This window comes from Nestor notabilis, unplaced genomic scaffold (genome assembly GCF_000696875.1).
Source record: "Nestor notabilis isolate BGI_N333 unplaced genomic scaffold, ASM69687v1 scaffold35245, whole genome shotgun sequence".
In the NCBI taxonomy this organism is placed as follows: Eukaryota; Metazoa; Chordata; class Aves; order Psittaciformes; family Psittacidae; genus Nestor; species Nestor notabilis.
The window spans coordinates 1-19,546 of NW_009930368.1; the positions used below are offsets into that span (position 1 = coordinate 1).

Genomic DNA, 19,546 nt, shown 5'->3' on the forward strand with positions numbered 1-19,546 from the left:
CGGGTCGGGGTGCGAGGTGGTGGTGGTGGGGTGTGTGTTTTTGTCGCAGGGGTGAGCTTGAGTCCTGCTACCCTCGGGCGGGGAAATTCCCCATCTTTCATCTCCCCGGGAACCTCGGGTGCGATGTGGAAGGGAGCTGCGTCTCCCACATTCCTGCCCTAAGGAGTTAGGGTCACCTCCGTGTCCAAATGTTGGTCTTCCCCAGCAGCTACTCTACATTCCTCTTGTTTTTCTTCATTCTTCTACGCGATTCTAGACAGGAGCAGTGAAACTGAATGGCTGGTCATCTCACAATGTTCTGGCAGATTTGGGAGCAGCAGTACAAAAATAAGTGTTGTCTAGTACTGAATGAGAAAGAAAGCACCAGGGTGCTTTTTGCTGGGTTACGTTTGAAAGACTGCTTTGCAGTCATAACTAATAGACATAACTTTTAAAAGTGTATATATCTTATCTTAAAAAAAAAAAAAAAATTGTTCCAGCTGAGGTGGGGATTTCTTGGGCAGTGTGTGTAAAATATTAGGTATGGCCTACAGGTGGAATGTTTGGTTATCAATAGTAAAAGCCTGCTTTTTCTTGTTTTACAAGGCATCTGTAATCTTAGTGCAATGCAAGAGTAGTCAGGTTGCAGGCCTGTAAAGTCAGGCAGATTCTGACAGCAGGGCTACTGATGTCTGGAAGGCTAAGTTTTGTTACGGTTGTTAAAAACAGCTTTCCAGAGGCTTTACATTTGGAACTCATGAAATATTTAACAGCATTGTTTGACACCCTCTTCAATGTAACTGCGCTTTTCAGTGAAGATCTGAATGTGGTTTTTTTGGTTGGTGTTCATGAGAAGTTTTTAGCAGCAGAAGTTTTGGTATAATGATGTAGTGGGTTTTCTTAATGAATTATATTGTCTTACGTGTGCAGGTAGGGTTTGACATATGTGATAGCACTCAAAAGACATTTGTGGATCAAATTCTTGCAATGACAATTTGTTATAGAACTCAGTTTGTCCTTCAGTTTAAACTTGGAGGATGAATGCTGTAAAACACAATTTATTTTAAAAGAACAGTCTTAGAGAAGAAACACCATAGTACAAATGCTTTTAACCTAGGTGAGACTAATAAGTGGCTGCCATTGTATATGCTACTATTTGGTCTCTGCTGAAAATGTTAAATGTCTATGTAACAGTGGTGACTGCAAAAGAAAAGAAATAACATCCCAGTCATCAGCTTGCTTCTTACAGGCTTACCATGCCCTGATTTTAAAAACCTTTTCAAAAGTGGGAAACAAAACAGTGTGGAGGCACTGTTTGGTTTTTTGGTGGTTTTTTTTAATGTTACATAGCCACTTCTGTATTGATACTCTCTGGTTAATTTCTCAGGCTCTTGTTGTTCCATGTCAAAAAGGAGGAACTTGTTACTACTTTAGGGATTATTCTGTTCCTGCTTATTATCCTCTTTCTAGATACTGATTTGTTATTGCAAGAGCACAGCCTTCTAGATACTGTAATATAGCAGCAAGAGGATACCCTTCAAAATCACAGTGACTTTTACGAACAAGGACTTTCATAACTGTCAGAGGAGAGTTCCCTTTTTTAAGCTTTCAATTACACTAAGGGAAATTTCTAAACGTAGATCATTGGCAGAATTGGTCTTTGAAGAGAGGAAAGTATCTTAATTTACATGATCCTGATTTTTAGCTTATCTTCCAAAAGCTCAATTTCTGGCTTAAAAGTGCTTTTATAAGCCTTCCACTTCTTTGGACATTAAGAATATGCATGTCACAGACAACGTCATCTCTAGAAAATCTCAAGGCAAAGAACTGTATAGATTATAGAGCATGTTATTAGAAAATCCTGTAATATTTTCCATTTCATATGATTCTAATATTCTCTTTAAGATCTGTTAATTTTAAATGATTTGGGATTCCTGAATAAATAATGTGCTTTCTCTATGGTGTGAAGCACTTTCTTTTTTATATTTGACCCCTTTCTAAGTAAATGCACTTGATAATATTGAAAAATCCTGAAAAACACATCAAGGGACAAGCATTGTTTTCAGGAACTGTAACTTCACTCATATTTTGCATTGAGCAACGTTCTGCTAGACCAGGTTGCTCAAAGCCCCATCAAAGCTGGCCTTGAACACTTCCAGGGATGGAGTATCCATGTCTCTGGGCAGTAGTGAAAGGAACTGAAAGATGTCATTAAATAAATGCTTCAACTCCAAAGGGGAATCTGCTTTGTCAAAAAAGAACAAATGTATTTTGCAAAGGAATTTTTTCTGTGTATTGTTTTTTTGAGGTTTGAGAATTCTGTACAAAATTAGTGTTCTCTAGAAGTTTGTTTGAATAAGATAGGCCAAAATGTCAAGTTTTGTTTTATGTTGCAAGTTGGTCATAGTCTTCTGTGGACTCTTAGCTGCTATTTGTACAAGTTATGTTTTACCACAGGCATGTTAATTGCCTTAGTTCAGTGTGGAAGTTAAATTTAATTTATAACAGACTTTGTAAGTGATATTTAAGGTTTTATTTCTGTAATCACTAGAAATGCTATACCCATTAACGATGTTTGCTGGCTTTTGTTTTCCTGGTAGCATACCAATAGTAGCTGGAAGTTGTACATTCATAATGATGCTCTGATTTATCTGTAACCAGCTAAAATGTAATGTGGATTGCTTCTAAAGAGGTTATTGAGTTAATGGTGTTTTGAGGAAATCTGTTACTTAAGAGTTTTTGTTTCTTTCTTCTAGTGTCATTTGCCGGAGTCTAGCAAATAGCAGCTATGGAATAAAAAGAAAATCACCACTTCAAAACTTGCATCTTGTTTCCCGAAGTATACATCATCTCTACTATCCAAGTTCAAAATTTCAAAGACCTCCGTTAAGGATATCCATTCAGCTGTTCTCTTCTCTTAATCGTCTGTCCCTACGCAAAACAAAACTTTTAAATGGAAAACATGGATACCAGTTCCACAGGAACTTTTGGCTAGCTAGACTAGCATCAAGGCTTCTCAAAGTTCGCTATCTTATATTAGGATCTGCTGTAGGTGGTGGTTATACAGCTAAGAAGGTATTTATCTGTGGAAGCTATTTTATGCATTTTATCTTTGTTGTGATTATATGCTTCAAAACAATAGTTCTAGGTATATACCCAAAAATGCAAGATATCATTGTTTGGCTAACTAATGACAATAAAGATGAGTGAATTTGGAGAATATTAAAAATATTAAATGTTGTATAGAGAACTAGTATAGATTTTAAAAGATCCAAGTAGTATTATTCATAGCTGAAAATAGTGGGTTAGGATGTTATATATGTAGGTATTGCTTTTCAGTAGACTTACATGCTTCTCTATACATTTATTTTTCTATTTCTACTATATTCTTTTTCCTTTTTTGTATTAGACATATGATCAGTGGAAGGACATGATGCCAGATCTCGATGAATATAAGTGGATTGTTCCTGACTTCATTTGGGAGCTTGATGAACATATTGACTTTGGTATCACAAAAGCTAAAATGTTACTTTGTATGAAAACTAGCAGATGTAAAACTTAAGGGTGTAGGTCTTCAGATCCTCTCTCCAATAGTATCCTTATAGCTGTAATTTGAGTGAACTTGTATTGTTAGAGCTTGGTGTGTATCTTACCAAGGTATTTGTGGTAGTGCATTTGTAGGAGGAAATTAAGCATTGTTTAGCATTGATAATCCATAATTCTCCCTTTTATTTGAGAATGTTCTTGGTCCTCTCATAGGGCCATATAATCCCAGTATTGAAAGAAGAGTTGGAACATGATCAAGGGGACTTACACAGGTTTGGGTAGTATGCGTGAAGTTCATTCTTTCTATGAAAATGACACAAGTTATAAATAGATAAGTAAAAGATATGTATGCATAAAAGACCAATTGAAAATGCACAGTAGTGAACCTACCTATCTACAAAATTATCTTGAAGATGCAGGAGAAAAGAAAATTGAAAATACAGACTTCTCCTGAACCTTCTAGTTACAGTAGGTTTTTTCATATTTTCAGGTGAAAGATAGAAATCTAAAAAACAAGCACTGAGTTACTTATATATGCAGGGTCGTAAGGTGGTGGTCTTTTAGAAAAAAGTGTAAGATTTTACTTCATGTGTGAGCATTGCAAAGAAAAATGCAGATATTGAATAACTGACAAATATTTTCTTGGTTTTATTGCTAGAGGACACTACATTTTTACAGTACTTTTAAGCTAATAAGGTTTGGGTTTTTTTAAGTATTACAAAGTCAGCTTATGAAATTAAAAAATAAGCTTTTCTAAAATCACAAGAGGTGAGCTTAGTTACAGTTTTGTGTAATTTTAAAACATCCTCTACAAAATGTGTGAGAGAATAACATGGAATATGGTGGTGAAATGCAGCAATAAGTTTTAGGCAATTTTAAAATAACTGAGGCAGCCAACTTACCAGGAAGTTCAAAGTCTAAAAAAGCAACTGTTTTTTTGGATCTGGTAATCTTTCCCAACACTAATGGGGGGAGGTGCATGTGGAAAGAAACTTCTTAATTCTTTACTTAAAAAAGAAATAAATTTAAAATCAGCTAGGTTTTATGCCATAAACCATTTTTCTTCTCAGAAATAGTAGAGAAAAAACCCTACTCATTAACTGTTGTACTGTTTTCCTAGAAAAACTTATCAAAGCCCTTCCTGATACAGATGACCTTGCCAAACTTCTGCCTGATTTTGACAAGATTGGAGAGAGCTTCGCTTCACTGAAAGGATTTTTTTCTCCTGGTGAGAACATTTTTTGAGCTTAGTTTTAATTTTGAAAACATAAGCTGTTACAAGATGAGGTTGCAGGTATGTCCTTAGACACTAAATGGAAGTGGATCCTGAAAATGCATGACTTTTCTTTGAGTATCTCTTGTGAAAGTGTTATGGACACAGGTAAGTGTAATGTATTTTTAAAAGCAAGAATTCTAGTAGCAGATAAAGGGAACGAAAATGTGAAATTGACTAGAAAATTAAAATTCTTGTACAACTCTAAAGAAACAGATTGAAAGCTAGATTGCTTCAGTGAGTCATAAAAGCTGGGCATGTTCAGCTAGAATTTGGAGAAGGTAAGAGTGGCACTGATGGTAACATTACCACAGCTGTTACAGGAGAAAAGAGCTGGATTATTAAGAATTATGGTGTTTAACCTTACAAGTATGTAAAATAAGAGATTTGTGACGAAGGTGTTCTTTTGGATTGAATGATATTTTCCATCTGGAAACAGCTCCAGAAGGACTTGCTTGAAGATTTAACTTAGGCAGGGGCTACGTTTCAAAGTAGATAGGAGTTCTAAATCCTTCACAAAAGACGGGGATGTGGGGATCGTTTGTTAATTCAGTGTATCCAGGCAGTAGTAGGCTTAACGGCTTTTAGGTTTTGGAGGACTTCAATAAGACATTTCTGATTGGTGGGCTTTTTAGAAATGTCTGTACACATGTCTAATGTACCTTAGAAATGTAATCATCTTCTCTGACTTACTAATGACCACAACTCAAAACTTTACCCAGTCATCTTGTAATAGAAAGCAAGATTATTCCTTAATATATATTCCTATATACCTTAATGATGAAGAATTACTGTATTTGTGGAAGATTATATCTGTGAGTTGTTATAGTCACTGCTCTTAGTGTCTTCAAAAATATTTCCGTATCAGTGTGCATAAGAAGTGTGTTTTCATTTTCTTAAAATACTGTCAATGGTGGAACTAGTTTATTAAGCTTACAAATGCAGCAAGCACCTAAGTAGGGATCAAATTCAACAGTGTGACAAGTAGATTACGATCTCCTATATATTTCGGCTGTTTAAAATTGTGGTGTTACTGAGTGGTGTTCTGAGATGTCACCTATTATTTGGTATCGTACTCCCATGGGCATAGTTGCCATTTATAATTGTGTGGTCCTCCAAATGAGACAAAGATCCCTCATCTTTGTTTGCATTTTGTTTTGTATTTATAATTTTTATTTCCCCTCTTCTGCTGATTTTTCACAGGTTACAATTTGGTTAGTGAAGTCATAGGAGCTTCTGATCTACTTCTGTTGTTAGGTGTGTAAAAGCCCTTTTTACTGCCCTTAACCTGCCTCTCTAGAGCAAACTTAAAACCCTACTATACTAAGAGGAGTGAATATCAATGTAAACACAAATATTTACAGCAGTTTAATATTGATTTACAAATACTTTCCAACTGTTTTAGAAATTCTTAGATCCTCCCCTGTGAGAATAAATAAATTAATAGTTGTTGCTTCTCTGTCACAGTCATTAGAAGAGGCTTTTTATTTCAGACGTTTTCCAGAAGCTTGTTTTGAAAATCTGTGTCATTACAGTAAAAAAGAATTTATTTTTTTTCTCATTACAGTAATGCCAAGAGAATTTGTATTATCCTTTCATGTTTACCAGAACTAATTAATTTTGAAATGTTTTCAGAACTTAGAGTCTAACTGAAGCTGCCTTGTGATGTAACTAATCTGAGTCACAAACATGATATAAAATTTTCACGAGTTTTAAAAATAATTTCTTTTTCAGATTCTTAAGATGAATTTTTATTTTTTTTAATAGGAACTTCAAAGATTATTGAATTAATAATACATAGGGGTTGAGACTTCAATATTATAGTAGGTGTAGTTTGAGAATTTTTAAGTACCTTTTGCATATTATAATGAGTTTCTGTAATTATGTCCTAGGTTCTCCAGGGGAAACAGCATTCAGAGCTACTGACCAGGGATATGACAATGACAAACAGTTCAAGAAGGTAATTACTCTCTTTCAAAACTAAAAATGTCTTGACTAAAGATAATTCTTTTTTAAAGTGCTTCAATAGCTAGTTGGGGATGTTTATTTGAAGCAGCTCAAATAGAATTTATCATTGAAAATGACCTGCATATGCATTGTTGGTTTTAATATAGAAAAAGAACAATGATAAATGTTTTGGTGTAAGTAAGATAAAAGGCAGTCATAAAAATCTTTAGGAATTGCATTCTTAAGAAAACTGGTTTGTAATATTGCTATTTTGTGTGCATGTGCAATTCTTCAGGGCATGTTCTCAGTGGCACTTGAGTTTATATCTTATTATCGAAGTTAGTTTAGGCTTCTATAGTTATTTTCAAGCTTCTCTGCTTGCAGCCTTGTTGTTGACGCTTTCACAGTTATGATTCTTAACTTAAGGATTTCTGCCTTAATAAAGAATTTCTGTTTCTTAAAGCAGTGTGTCTTTTTTACTTTCTTTAGTTATGTAGAGCATATATCACATTTTTGTTACTATCTTTTGGAAAAACATGTTACTGTATTTTGATAAGAAGGTGAAGTTTAATTTTGTTTTTTTAATTGATCTTATTTCTATTAAATTCCTAAATTGTAATGTTGCTCTTCGTTTAAAGGCCTTTCATTTTTCCTGTGTATATTTTTAAAATTTCTCTTTACAAATTGAAAAACAATATATACTGGGGAATTTGTAATTATTTTTGCAACTGAAAGTGTATGAACTATAACTCAAGCTTTTACATAAAAGACATTTCTGTATATGCAGGCATGTATACATTTATTCTACATTAATTCTGCATGGAATTATATAGTGAAACCCATATAATGCTCACTTGTTGTAACTGCTTTTTTCCCTTTAGAACAGTGATAAGAATTAACTTGGCTTTTTGTTTCTCCTTTGTCAGTAAACTGTCTCTATATATATTATGTTCTCCTGAGTGATTGCTTAGTACAGGTTTCAGTGTTTAAAACATAAAAATTACTTTACTATTGATTTGTGAAGAACTGGCCATCTTAGTTTGTTGTCTTTGATAACTAAATTCACTGAGATGTTTGCTGAATACCAGTAATCTCACTAATACTTACGGTCTGGTTTTGATGCAGTGACAACTGCATTTGAATGTTGCCAAGAAAACTTTGGCTGCGGCATGGAAAATACCAGCCCACAGGAAGCCAGTATGATTTAGAAAATTTAGTCTGATGTATTAATTTTTGTTATTCCAATTATATCCCATGTGTTACACTTTGAAGTGTTGATTTGCTAATTAATATGATCAGTTTTGGTCATAACATTTCACACAAGGCACATATGAGCACCTAACAAAGCATAATCACTTAGTTTATTGGCAAGCAAAATTATTATTTTCAAGACAATGGGTTAGATGGCCTTTTTTCATTCAATGCTTTCCACTGCTAACTAATGCTAGTTTAAGAATTGTGACTCTGTGCGTATATAAAGTGCTGTATCGTGGAATTAAATGTGTCTGATAAGCTGGTTTTCTTTGTTTCATTGCGGAAAAGATAGGTAACTGGTAAAGGAATCTAGGACCTCCTCTTTGAAAGAATGTTCTGCAGAACTGTTATTTGGCATGGTCCTCAGATGGGTCTCTAAAACTTCCTGTAGAATGAGTGAGAAACCAGTAAGTTGGGAAGGTAACCTTGAGGAGTGGACATTGTCCCAGACATTGAATCGGGCTGTACTGCTTCTTGCCAGCTGATGTATTTATCTTATAATTTCTTATTCAATAAAAAGGCACAATTTTTAAAAAATAATTAAATTAAAATGACTAGTTATAAAAGCTATAGTGTAGTAAAGTATTTTATTGTATGTGTGGGACTAGTTCAGGCTTGCACTTCAAATGGCAGTGTTAACTTAGAAAATTATCTTGCAATATTGTCTGTCTCCAAAACAATTTCCTCAACAGTTTCAGCTTCCTATTAAAACAAACAAATTCCAAAGTTTAGCCCAATAAAAATATATATACATAAACCCACTGTATCTATCTATCTATCTGTGATGAAGTGTGTGTGAAAAATGTGACTTGAGTATTGATTTGGGAATTAGAGGCCAGATAAATAATTAAAAACCAGCCACACAGTCCTTTCTCTGCCTTTGGCACTTTGATAAAGTTTCATGCCTTGAACCTGAATCCACTGTTGAGAAGAATTTGGCAGTGCATAGACGGCCTCACTCAGCCAACACAGGGTCACCTTCAGTCGGTGTAAGAAGCACAGTAATTCTGCAGTTCGTCACTACAGCTACTGCTGGAGAGTGAAAAAGAAACTTTTAGGAAGGACTATTGCTTGACTCGGATTTTTTTTTTTTTTAAACATTCTCATTTGTTTCATTCTTTCTTGAATGTTGTGGAGTAAAGTTTCCATAATTTTCTTTTTTCTGTTCATAGCACTGTTGTATTTCCAACTTCATTCCCAGTTTCATAGGTACTCTGGATAAAATTGTGACATTTATTCAAATTCTTAAAAACGGATCTCTTACCTTCCTCATCATTTTCACCCCTTTACATCCCTCCAAATTTAATTATTTTTCCTGCAAGAACTTATTGTGGCGTAGCTTTTCTTATGAGCAGTCACCCTGAAGCTGATGGGGAAAAAAGTGGAAAGAGTCAACATATGCAAAAAGAATGGGTTTGGTTGCTTGTGAAAATGCAACACAAATACGTTAGTCATGAGAAAGTTTTAAATTAAAGAGATAGTCATACTCAACTGAAATACAGCCTATTAACTTTTAATATAAGAGAATGTTTTGGGGTTTGTTGTGGGATTTATAGGTAGGTTTGGTTTTGTGTGGTGTTGTTTTGTTTTACGTTTTGGGGGGTTTTTCGTTGGGTTTGGTTTGTTTCAGGGGTGGGGCGGGGCAGGGGTTTAAGCATGTGCAGTAACAATAACAGTACTTGTTTTGTCTTTATTGTGCTCCCAGATTCTCTGATGACTTTCAGGATTTATGCCACTCTGTTTGTCAGCTAGTGTTACTCTCTTTACATTGTTTCTTTGGTAACAAAAATAATAATATAATGATTGTAAACAACTTGGATTTTGAAATCCCATTAATTTATTTGTCTAGATAAAATTATTTAAAGTAAATGTGGTTTTACACTGGAATGATTACTTTTCTGGGGGAGGAAACAGTGGTAGTGCCCCGTGAGAGAGTTATAAACTTTTTCGTTTGTGTCCTGGTTCATACCAGCCTGGTTGTTGTGTGTTCTGTGCTATTTAAGGTTCTTTATATTACTTGATTTTTTTTTATTTTTTTTCTTAAATTCAAACCTATAAAGTAAGAAATAGAAAATAGAGGGAATAAGATTATTGACTGATATATACAAAGAAGAAAGTGTTACTGAGAAGCCTCTTAAATTAATGTATTTCTTAGTTGAATATTTTATTAATTGGACTAACTATATTTGAAAAAGGCTTTTCATACTTTACTATGGAGTAAGATTCACATGGAGCAGATGCCTTAGGAAGTAATTGCACATTGAATAGATTCGGTGACTTCATACATTTGTTACAGTCCCTGTTTAAATTCTAAAAGGCCTTCATGGCAGGCTTTGTTCAGAGTGTTTTCTTGTATTTTCTTGACCCATAACATGATTTTTAAAGGGACTATTCTCAGGTCATATTGAAAGTTCCCGTGTGTGCAAAATAGCAAAAGATTATTATTCCTTCTCTAATACTGAATGTAGCCATGAGCTCTCCTTGCTGCTTTACAGAAATTAAATCTTTTGGCTGAGTTTTTGGCACAGCTCTTATGTGTTTACTAGTCTGGCAATATAGAAATTTATTACATCTTAAAGTGGTTCAGTGAAATACAAATATGAAGATTTTTCTATTCTTGAAATATTACACAAATCACTATTTAACAGATGTTTATATTTGTTCATTTGATTGTCTATCTTCTTTTTTCCATGCTCTGTGTTGTTTATCCTTATGTGTACATGCCTGTGTATTCCATGCAACAAATGTGTAACTTGACGGCAGGTGTCTTGAATTCTTACACCAAAGTTCTATTTCAGGGTTTGTTTTGATTCCTGAAGTGCATTTTTGAAACCTTTCGTTTCCCCAAATGTTTTCATAGAAGATGATGTAATATTTTTTTAAATAGCTTTGTGTAAATAATTCATTAATACTTTTGTCTACATTCTCTGAAATAAATTGTACGTAAAGTTCTAGTAGCTGCTGGCATAGTATCTCTAAACCAATTTTGAAAGACAGCTTACCATTACAAGAGTATTTGGTATGGACGGAGAAGAGAGCTAAGCTTCATAGAAATGCTGAAGTAAATGAGTAAGCATTATGTTGCAAGGACTTTGGAATGATTAGGAAGTATTATGACAGCATGAATTTAAACTGGAGTGTTACAGAAGTAGAGGGGGAACTTTTTCTTTATGATCTAGAAACTACTTTGCTTCTAGTTTGAGAAAGTGAAGTAGCAGGCAAAATCATCTTTCTATAAACTGCCTGCATTGCTGGGTATAAGAGTTAAGTATGAGCTTTTGTGTTACCAGCGAAGTTGAGCCTGTTGACTGTTGTGCACAGCTTTGTGTAGAATATCCAAAACACATTATTTAAATACACGCGTGGTTAAGTTGTGAAAAATTGCTGAGAACTTTTGGTATGAATAATTGAAGTAAAATTCTGAAACCTCAGATAATAGCTTAAAATCTGGATAGTTGATTTTTATTTATTTATTTTTTTTAAGATTCAGCTGCTTAGTTAAATATAATTAGTTGAATGTACTTATAAGATATAGCTAAATGTTTATTGGTTTGTTCTACCTGGATTTGCAAAATGCATGGTTTTGCTGACTATATCCACACCCAGCTGGCTAGCAAGAGATCTTGCTAACAAAATTTCACTTTTGTTTGAACTGACCCATTCATACCTGGTTTTCATCTGTCTTTGTCATGCTCTTTGTTTTAACTTCATTCTCCTTACACCCCAAATTTTTCCTTTCCTTTTTATTGTAAACTCATGGCAGGGCCTGCTTGGTGAACTCATTCTGTTACAACAACAAATCCAGCAGCACGAAGAGGAAGCACGCAGAGCCGCTGGCCAATATAACATGGGCTCTTCCCAGCAGAAGCGAAAGGTGATGGCTTAAGGAAAACTATATGTACTGTATTCACACTAATCACATACTTCAGCCTCCTGCATTTGAGCTAGAAAAATCTAATTAAATCATGGGTCCAAATAATTTTTACAGCCAACTTCACTGTAGATGTATAGTCCTGTTTCAGTTTAACCAAGTTGTATTTAAAGCAAGGTGTTAAGAGCAGAACAGGTACTTTGTGTCACTTTGAACTTGTATGTTCTCTACCTCTATAAAACCTGTTATTTAAAGTACGTGTGTTAAAAATGCATTGAAGAAAAGTATGTGAATAAATGTTAAGTGTTTTCTCTACTGTTGCTTATTTACAGTAGCTCTGTCTTTATAAAAGTACAGCTATTTACAGGCAATGTATTTCTGGGAACATTTTTTCCTGCTTTGTACTGTTACCATCCTGAAAATTACGGCAGCTTCTTAGAAGCACTTTTGCATGGACAGTTAAATACTGCTGTTAGTAACAGTCTCTATTGTATATTTATCAAAGGTATTCCTTTTTCTGTTTTCCCTCTTAAAGAACAGTTTATACTGATATGCTGTAGTTGTTGAACATCTGCATATAATTGTACTGAATTTAAGCTCTGATCACTTTTTTCATTATTATATGACTCAGATGAATTGGAAGAGCTTCCTAAATTGGGATATTTTAGTTGTCTGATCTGTTACAACCTGTAATTCTTAACTACATTGCTGCTTTGGCTGCTTCTATGCCCCCAGAAAATCTTTCTGATTACTTATATTTTTCAATAACTTTGGAATTGAGCACTGCATACAGAACTTTATCTTCTGTACATCTGAAGATAACTCCCACAGAAAGAGAAACACAGATGTGAATTAAACTTTTAGACATAGTTGCATAGCTGCAATTGTCATGCTTTGTAGTCTGTCAACAAAAAAGGAAATCAGTCCTCTGAAACTATAGTAGCATTCATAAATTCAAATATTTTACTTCCTTGCTATGTTATTTTTTTTATGGTTTAGAGTTACAAATCTTGGCCACTCTAAACTATTAATCTTCCTTTTAGAACAAAAAAAAAGGCTATTTTTCCTCATTTCATTTGTAAAATTTATTTACTTAATATTCTGTTTGGATTTAAAAGAGCAGTGATGTATTCTGTCCTCAGTTATGAATCTAGGCATTGTATAACAAAGATTGTACGCAGTTCATTGAGGGAGTGGAAGTATGGAATAGCAGCTTCAAGTTTATAATAAAATGTATGAAGATGTAAAAATTACTGGAAAGGCAATACGATATTTGATGCATAAAAATCTATCAGCCTGATAAATGCAATCTGGAGAAAAATGAGCTTGGTCTCTGAGTGGAGTTCTACCTTGTTAGTACTTTCTTGCAACTAATTCTACAATTCCTAAGCTGTGACATACCTGTAAGGGCTATCTTTGTAAATGTCCTCCAAGTCAGGTACTTTTTGTGTTTTCTGGGTGTTGAAAGTAGGAAGTTTTAATTTAGCATTCAAATGTGCTGTTCGGCATACATGCCTAATGACTAGGAATATGTCTTGTTTGTCACATTAATCATTTCACTTGAAAAAAATTGAAAAATATTTCAGTTTTCTTCAAAAACTATTTTATTTAATATCTTGGTATAAGACTATAACTTCAAGATTCCAATCATTGATTCAAATTGCCTTTGGAAGAAGAAATTGTTACTGTCATTGAAATAAGTCATCGCATGTTGTTTTGACAGGGCATAAACTAACCTTATTTATTTTTTAACTGAGTTGGCTTGCTTGCCTGTCTACTAGAGAACATGATCATTTCATTTCTGTTCTTGGAAGTTCAGTTGCCCAATTTACTTGCATGTTTTCCATTTTTAATTTAATTACTCAATATTAAATCTACTTCAGTTGTAAATTAAATAATGGTAAAAACCATCTCACAGTCAGGAGAGGTTATTAATAACAAAAATGTAACTGTTCCCTTTTGACATTTTTTCCCCCCCAACCTTTTGATAAAGATTTAGCAGTATGATTGATTAGCTTTCTGTAGCTGCACTGTGCATGGCTGCTTATTGCATGCATTTGTCTGGGCCTTGATACTTTAATTTGTATTACTGGAAATCATTGTAGTTTTTCTGTAGATGACCGATTTAGAATTTTTATAGTCTGTTTAGAAAATATACAGAACCAATAACTGTGGTGTCAGAGGTACTGAATTTTCAGAGACACATGGTTATTTTATACAATGTGTGATAAAGTTTGTTGGAAAGCAACCACTGTGCAAAATGTGCCTAAGGAGCTTCTGGTAATCTTAGTAAAGAGGTATCTGCATCTCTGTGCAGGAACCCTTGATTAATAAAAGGCCCTACAATTTTCTTATCTTGTTGAGTCTTTATGGTGGCAATGGGGAAAGAACGAGGAATCATGATGTACAAACCAAACTGAATGAAACAAATATTGATGTGCCTATATAGAGATATTTTGATATTTGATTATTTTATTTTTTGTGAACAGAAATCATAGATTAGTCATATGATTTAGCACTTCAGGGTGTTCTGATAGTTCAGCTTTTATTGGCAACTTAAAAAATTTTAGCAGTAGTATGAATTACATGTTCAAATTACTGCATGTACTAACATGCAAAGCACACCTGAACCATATGTTGGAGCATATACATCATTCTAGAGCTGTTTATTATTTTTGAAAGAACTCGTCTAATTGTCCTTGTTAGAATTAATCATCTAATGCTAGATAATTCTAGATAATACTTCAGATCTTGCAACATGTAGCTCTGCAATATTTTTGCTTATGGTATTTAACAAAAGTATATTGTACATAAAAGCACTCAGGTGGTTAGAGGTAACGAGTCTATAATCTGTACTTCAAAGATGCATCAAGGCCCCAAAAGTACTTCGAGCTTAAGAGCAGAGAGCTTGCTCTTAACAGCTTGCTTAAGAGCAGAGAGCAGGAAAATGCGACCTGCTTTGAAAATCTGCATCACATGGGAACACTTTGTTTTCCTCGATTTTTTCCTTTATTTTCTTGCTTCTTTTGACTCTCCACTCCATTCTCTTTGCCCTTTGATTTTTATCTTCCCCTTATATGTCTGAGGTGTTTAAAGTGTGTCTATATGTAAATGCTTCTTTACATATACCACCTTGTGGCTGCATGCATCAAGTTTCTGTGTGCTAAACTAACCCTGTTTCTGATGCACTTTTGCTATCACTGAACTAATTAACAGAAACGGACAGGAAGTCAGTTTACAGCACTTCCTATTTTTGCTCGTGAATGAGAAAATAACTGATACATATGCAAGTGTCAGCTTGGTTTGCTTTCTATGAAGTGAATTCTTCATGTATTCATGAATACACAATCCTGTGTATTACAGATTTAATAGCTAAATAATATCAATCACTATGAATAACTGTGGATTTTTTTCTTGTTTAATGTGTAACAATTGCTGTGAAATTATAGTATCTAAATTGATTTGTGTCTAAATGACAGTTGTCCTCTGCATGATAAATGATACGCTTTTTCTGATATGAAGCTAACTTGAGTTGTAAATCTCACATGAGCTTTATTTAAATATTGAAGCTTTTACCTCTATCGTCATTTCAAATTATTATTTTCTAAACTTAATATTTAATTAGTCAACCATCAGATTTTATGTTGCTTGTAAATATTTACATCATATGACACTGTACTGCACCTTTTATGCTTTTGCCTCTGTGTTATTTAAAGGAGTTTTGAACAACTTACCACATCTTGGTGAACCTATTTTAAGAATATTTGACTGAGACTGGCTCTAGTTGCCTGACATTACTACATTTATGCTTTTTCCTAAGCTCATTTTTCTAGTGTTAAGCCTTGAAAGGTTAATTTTTGCATTTGCATGTATTGGAATTCAGACTTTTTTTTTAATACGAACCTCCTGTTGCAGATGGAACTTCCCATCAGCATTAAATCTCAAATGCTAATTTGAATAATTTTATTTGCTTTTAAAGTCAATTTTCTTATGTGGAATGAAGCTTTCAGTTTGTGATTCGGTTTCTTGCAGTGGCTAAACTAAACAATGAGTTAGTAGCCTTTATTTTTCTTTTTAGGTTTCTGACAAAGAGAAGATTGATCAACTTCAAGAAGAACTTTTACGTACTCAGGTAACTTTTCTGAGTTACTAATGTCTTAAGAAGAGATTTATGTGCAGCAGACTGCGACTTACTAGACAAGAGCACACCTAAATATAAGAGATCGGGTAAAAACGCAGTGCTTTTTTCAAATTTTGAGTTAATCAATATGGAGTTGACTGCTGACACAAACCAAGGGTCAGTTCAGTCTGTTCTTTCTCTGGCAATGACTGGCGGAATGCAAGGAGGGAGTGTAAGAATAGGGCAAATATGTAATCATACTTTTTCTAAATACCTTCATTGTCTTCAGTGCTATATATTCCTGAAATGTAAAGTTAGCCCAAGAGTGTTATGTAAATACAGTGTTGAGATTCCAATTTTTAAGTTGCTGTGCATGTTAATTGTACTTGTAACGTTCTACTGCTCTCTTTCATAACTTCAGTGCTACTAAATATATCTGTGATAGTTTATATGTTTAAATGGCACATTTGTTGCAGAAAGGACATGAGTTTACTTATTAAGGAGTTATATTTTAGCCCCTTAATCTTAGGAAATGTTATTTCCAGTAAAGAAGCTTTTAAGTGCATTTGCTGACCCAACATTGGAGGTCCAAGTGGAAAAATAGACATCATATAGGATATGTGGGATGATAAATTCAGTAGCATTCAGGGGTAGCAAAGTATTGTTTTTGTTTTCTTCCATCAAGAAAAATGATTGCAGATACAGTGCTAGAATGTATAAGCCATGAAAATCTAACGAATATCTGTATTGTGAAGCAGTGAGCAGTTCTTTCAATTACAGCTGTTTCTATGATTGGACTGTTTAGCATGAAAATTGATGTGGGCAGTTTAAAAGCTTTTTCTCTGCCCTCTGGGATTTAAGAGGACATTTAATCCCTTTAAGAAGCTAAAGAGGATGGTGCTGTTCAGAGTGATGTCCTTTTAAATAAATCAAAACGTGGAAAATTTGAACAGTAATGACAGGTATTGTTAGGATTTTTTGATATTGTTAACCTTTTTATATATTTATTTTTGAAAGCTTTTTTTTTTTTTTTTTTTAATAGCAGCTTGAAAGTTAATGTGTTTTAGAAAGTACACTCAGGCCAAATGCATTGCTACAGCATAGAAAACAGTTTTCAGAGTAGGTATTGGAACTATATTAATGTCTCATCTTCAGAGATATATATAGTAAAGAAAGGGTCTAAACTAAGCTTGCAAATTCAAACCGAAGCCCCACAATCTTCTTGATTGAACAGCCAGTTCCCACTGACACTAATTTGTCAGATGCAACTGCAGATGTGTAGCTCCTTTGAAAATGGTGCTTGTTTAAGATGGTTAAAGATTGATTTATGTATCCCTAAATTTGAACACTGTGGTTTTACTAAAACTTTTTAAGCAAAGGTGTTGTGTTGCTGGAAGAAAGCCTAACATTCTTCCCTTAATGGTCCTGTATTTTTAATAAACTGTAGTGATGACAAAGGTTTCTGTATCTTTGAAAGACTTGCCTGAAGGACTTGCTCATGTGAGTGTAGTGTTTCTGTAATGACAAGAATATATTTGTACCACTGTTTTGTAGCTCAAATACCAAAGAATGCTCGAGCGGTTAGAGAAGGAGAACAAAGAACTAAGAAAATTGGTACTGCAAAGAGATGACAAGGGAATTCATCAGAGGAAGTTAAAGGTACTTATGAGTCACAAATCACCATTGAAATATAATTATGCCACATTTTTCATGATGCTATTCTAAACTGTAGTTAATTCATAGATGAACTTTTAACATTTATTATATATCTTTGCTAATTTTTTGACATCTTAAGACTTCTATACTTTCTTTAACTATTGGAAATGGCTTCAGTTGAAGAGCACAATGGGGTTACTACATCTAACGAAATAACTTACCTAAGTGAGTGGGAAATGTGGATTAGATTTTTGATGTAGATTAGATTTTTCACTGTATTTGCTAACAGATATACTTCCAACTCTTCTCACACACGCAGTCTTTTGGCATAGGTCTTGCTGAGTTTAGTAGAAATATAGTTACAGGATTAGGAAACATCTTTTAACAGCCCTGTATAAATCCAGGGGGATCGAACTAAGTATTCTTTTGCTTTTGTCTGCCAGCATCCTGAGCATTTTAAAAATGGATGCTTTCTGCCTTAGTCTGCATCACTGACCAGTATGGATCTTCCTCTTTCTTTTGGGAACTGGAAGATAAAGTGTTCTTGTTTGTACAGAATGAGATTGGTAGCTTTATACCCTTATTAATGCTTACTGTTCAAGCTGAAAATGCAAGTCTAGATGTTTAATGGAAGAAACTCAATTTAGTTTTCTAATTTGGAAACTGAAGTCTGAGTGGTTTTGTTCTGTTACACTGTACGTAAGAGCTCTCATTTTGCTTATTCAGCATGATGAATCTGCAGTATTTTCATCCAGGGAAGACAAGGGGTGACTTTGCTTGGTATTGTACTTCATAAAACAGAGATCTCCTCTGCAGTATAGACAGTTTAGGTTTCGAGCCATCAGGAGAGAATAAATGCACTTTTACAGATGAGTTTATAGAATATACAGATGAAGTCTTTGTTCTGTTAATTGGCTGTGTTTTCTGTACTTTTTCTGTTTTCATTTTTTTTTTTTTAAGAAATCTTTGATTGATATGTATTCTGAAGTACTTGACATTCTGTCTGATTACGATGCCAGTTACAACACTCAAGATCATCTACCTCGAGTAAGTAGATAAAAAATTCAAGTTTTTTTGGTTAAGCACCAGTCTTATAGTTGAATATAATGATTATAATCCAGACCTAGTGCCAGGCTATTTTCTTGTAACTTCAGACAGACTCTCAATTTTAAATGCAACAAGAGAATTTTGAGAATAACCAATATAATTATTCTAAGTCTGTCTTGCCTCATAGATAAAAACCTATCTAGATACAGATACTGCTGCTGTGCTTAGCTTTTATTTTTAAATGGTTTCAGACCAGGCACCTCAGCCTTCTCAGCATTGTAAAATGACTGTTGTTTCCCACACATGGTGCTGAGGAGGCAAGGTGCCTGGCTAACCTCCCCACAGTAGGGTAAACGTCCCCACCCCTCCTGCTGTTGGAGGGGTGAGTGTGAGAAGGAGTTTGGATAGCCCCACTGTTGGTGTAAGAGAGAGCCAGGAATGCTTCCTGCTTGCACAACCACCTGTAGCAATGGTGGCTTCAATAAGATGGTTAAATGACAGCAACTACATCAGAATTCAGCATTCCCCAGGTGAAAGTGGATGAGTAGTCTTCAGTGTTTCACCTGCTGAAAGAATTTTGTACAAAAAGAAGAAATGCCTGTCACGAGAACAGCAAGCCCTTCCTCTCTTCATTAGATGGCCTGGAAGGTTAGGCCTGTAAGTTGCTTTGTAGACTGCTGTCATAAGAGCAAATCAAGATTTTGCATGACTAAAAGTTAGTATTTTTTCAAGGGTTCAATGTTTAAACCAGTACATTTATTGTCAAATATCATACAGCCAGTGTTGTTACAGATTAACATCTTTTTAGTCAGCTTTTGTCTAAGCTTCCACATTGTCCTGCTGACGGCCCATG

General features: G+C 34.4%; 1 protein-coding gene across 1 annotated transcript in view; it reads left to right on the forward strand.

The window, feature by feature from the left end:
* Positions 1 to 2,735: 2,735 nt before the first annotated feature.
* The window catches only part of OPA1 (optic atrophy 1 (autosomal dominant)), a gene marked incomplete at its 5' end in the record, with an annotated part of 29,573 nt that continues 12,762 nt past the window's right edge, over positions 2,736 to 19,546 (forward strand). The window contains 8 exons of the mRNA XM_010015362.1: positions 2,736 to 3,054; positions 3,389 to 3,485; positions 4,646 to 4,753; positions 6,002 to 6,055; positions 6,691 to 6,758; positions 15,949 to 16,002; positions 17,545 to 17,649; positions 18,607 to 18,693. Coding sequence (XP_010013664.1) covers positions 2,736 to 3,054; positions 3,389 to 3,485; positions 4,646 to 4,753; positions 6,002 to 6,055; positions 6,691 to 6,758; positions 15,949 to 16,002; positions 17,545 to 17,649; positions 18,607 to 18,693 — 892 coding nt within the window. The remainder of the gene's footprint in view (positions 3,055 to 3,388; positions 3,486 to 4,645; positions 4,754 to 6,001; positions 6,056 to 6,690; positions 6,759 to 15,948; positions 16,003 to 17,544; positions 17,650 to 18,606; positions 18,694 to 19,546) is intronic.